General features: G+C 47.2%; 1 protein-coding gene across 1 annotated transcript; it reads left to right on the top strand.

Annotated features, from left to right (window-relative positions):
• Window positions 1-37: 37 nt before the first annotated feature.
• On the top strand, window positions 38-1,631 carry LOC107199596 (hydrocephalus-inducing protein homolog; the record flags this gene model as incomplete). The annotated part of the gene is made up of 2 exons (XM_015616913.3): window positions 38-220; window positions 1,430-1,631. Coding segments are annotated over exons 1-2 (294 nt in total), but the record flags the coding sequence as incomplete, so codon positions are not given.
• Between the last annotated feature and the right edge of the window lie 84 nt (window positions 1,632-1,715).

Genomic DNA, 1,715 nt, shown 5'->3' with positions numbered 1-1,715 from the left:
GCAGATGGTCCCTGAGCCACCAGGATGGGTTATGGCTTTCTGACTGCATTTCCTACCTGGAGCATCTCATAGCTCCTCCTTCCCTGCTTTCTCTGCCCAGGCTGGTGTTTCCACAGTGGAGGAGGACCATGGAGGAAGGTGAAATCATCTTCAAGGAGTATGTTGAGAGCACCAAGCAATTCCACTTTGGACCGCTGCTGTGTGGGAAATCAAGAGAGTGGTATGTGCTCCCTGCTGGCCTTTGTACTTTTCTGGACACGCTTGGAGACATGCTGGTGCTGGTGGCACAGTCCAGGGCAGTCCCCAGCAGAGTCCTGGCACACACATGGGTTTGAAGGGACACACAGATCTGTGAACTTGAGCAGATAAGAGGCAAATGAGCCTTGGAGGAGCTGCTCTTCCTGCCTAGTGGCTGCCTTGGTGGCCAGAGCCACATGCTGTTGCCAGTCCAACGTGACTTCACATCTCAGCTTCATCCCTTAGAAAATAAAGTTTATGGTGTTTTTTGAAGTACCTTGACCTCTGCAGGTAGCCTGTTGGAGCAATTATTCTGTAGATGGTTTTGTAAACCTTTCATTAATCTGTAATTATTAATAAGATTTTATTATTGACCTGCCAATAGGTGTCAGGGGGAACGTACAGCAGGAATTACATTTTCCTGTAATGACATTGCATCATCACTGCTGGATAAAGTCTGCCTGAAAACGTTGTCATTGAAGCTATTGTGTATTTCTACTTTTACTGTCACTTTTTTAAAATAATATTAAGTTCTTGTCTTCATGAGAGCTCTGGAGTGCTAGGGCTATTTTGACAACCCAAAGGAATGAAATCAAAATAGTTTAAAAAACAGACAATCTTTAGCCAAGTCGATGGATGGTCTGGGATTTCTGTTTGCCTCTTTAACCCTTTCACTCCAAAGTAATTTCCACACCTGAGAGAAGGGTCATTTGTTATCTTCTTGCATTCCTCTTGGGAATTGATGCTTTATATTTCTTTCTCAGACTTGGAGCTAACCCATGAAATTCAAAGAAGTTTCATGGCTTTTATGAAAGAGATTAGCTAAACTCTTCTTCCAAAAGCTTTTCTTTATACCCTGCAAGGAAGGCACCCCAAGAAAGAAGGGGAAAGAACCCATGTGCCTCGTGTACTGTTATTTTCTAGGCACCTTTGAATTTATGTTGTATCAAAAACTCTTGAAGTGGCCTGAGCATCATCAGGCTTCTGGGGTGGAGGCACCAAGTACAGGGGAAGGCATCAAAGTCAGGCAAGGATGAGCACACGCCCATGCCCCTGGCTGGGATCCACTTCCCTCACTTGTTTGTTAGAGCAGGGTCTTCCAGCACCGCTTCCTGGGCTGCACACGGCGCTTTCCTCCATGCGTGGCAAAGGCAACAGTCTCCTCTGCAGCCTTTTCCCCTTTTGTGGACAGGTACAAGGCCCAGAACTGTCCTGCCAACTGGGATAATATAACCATCCTCAACAACTCCCCCATGGACATAGAGGTCCAGTTCTTCTTTGAGGATGATGAGAAAGCAGAGACGTTCCTTCTGGACCCTCCCAGCATGACCCTGAAACCAAAGAAGAAGCAGGTAGGAGAGGGGCAGGTAGAGCAGGCACCGTACAAGTGCCAGGTAGAGCAGGCACCGTACAAGTGCCCAGGAGCTGCTGCTCCTGCTCACACACAGTGCTCTTTCTGTTTCTTTCCGTGGGGCCGG

The sequence above is a fragment of the Parus major genome, unplaced genomic scaffold (genome assembly GCF_001522545.3).
Source record: "Parus major isolate Abel unplaced genomic scaffold, Parus_major1.1 Scaffold1235, whole genome shotgun sequence".
In the NCBI taxonomy this organism is placed as follows: Eukaryota; Metazoa; Chordata; class Aves; order Passeriformes; family Paridae; genus Parus; species Parus major.
This window is presented reverse-complemented; position numbering and strand designations above follow the sequence as displayed.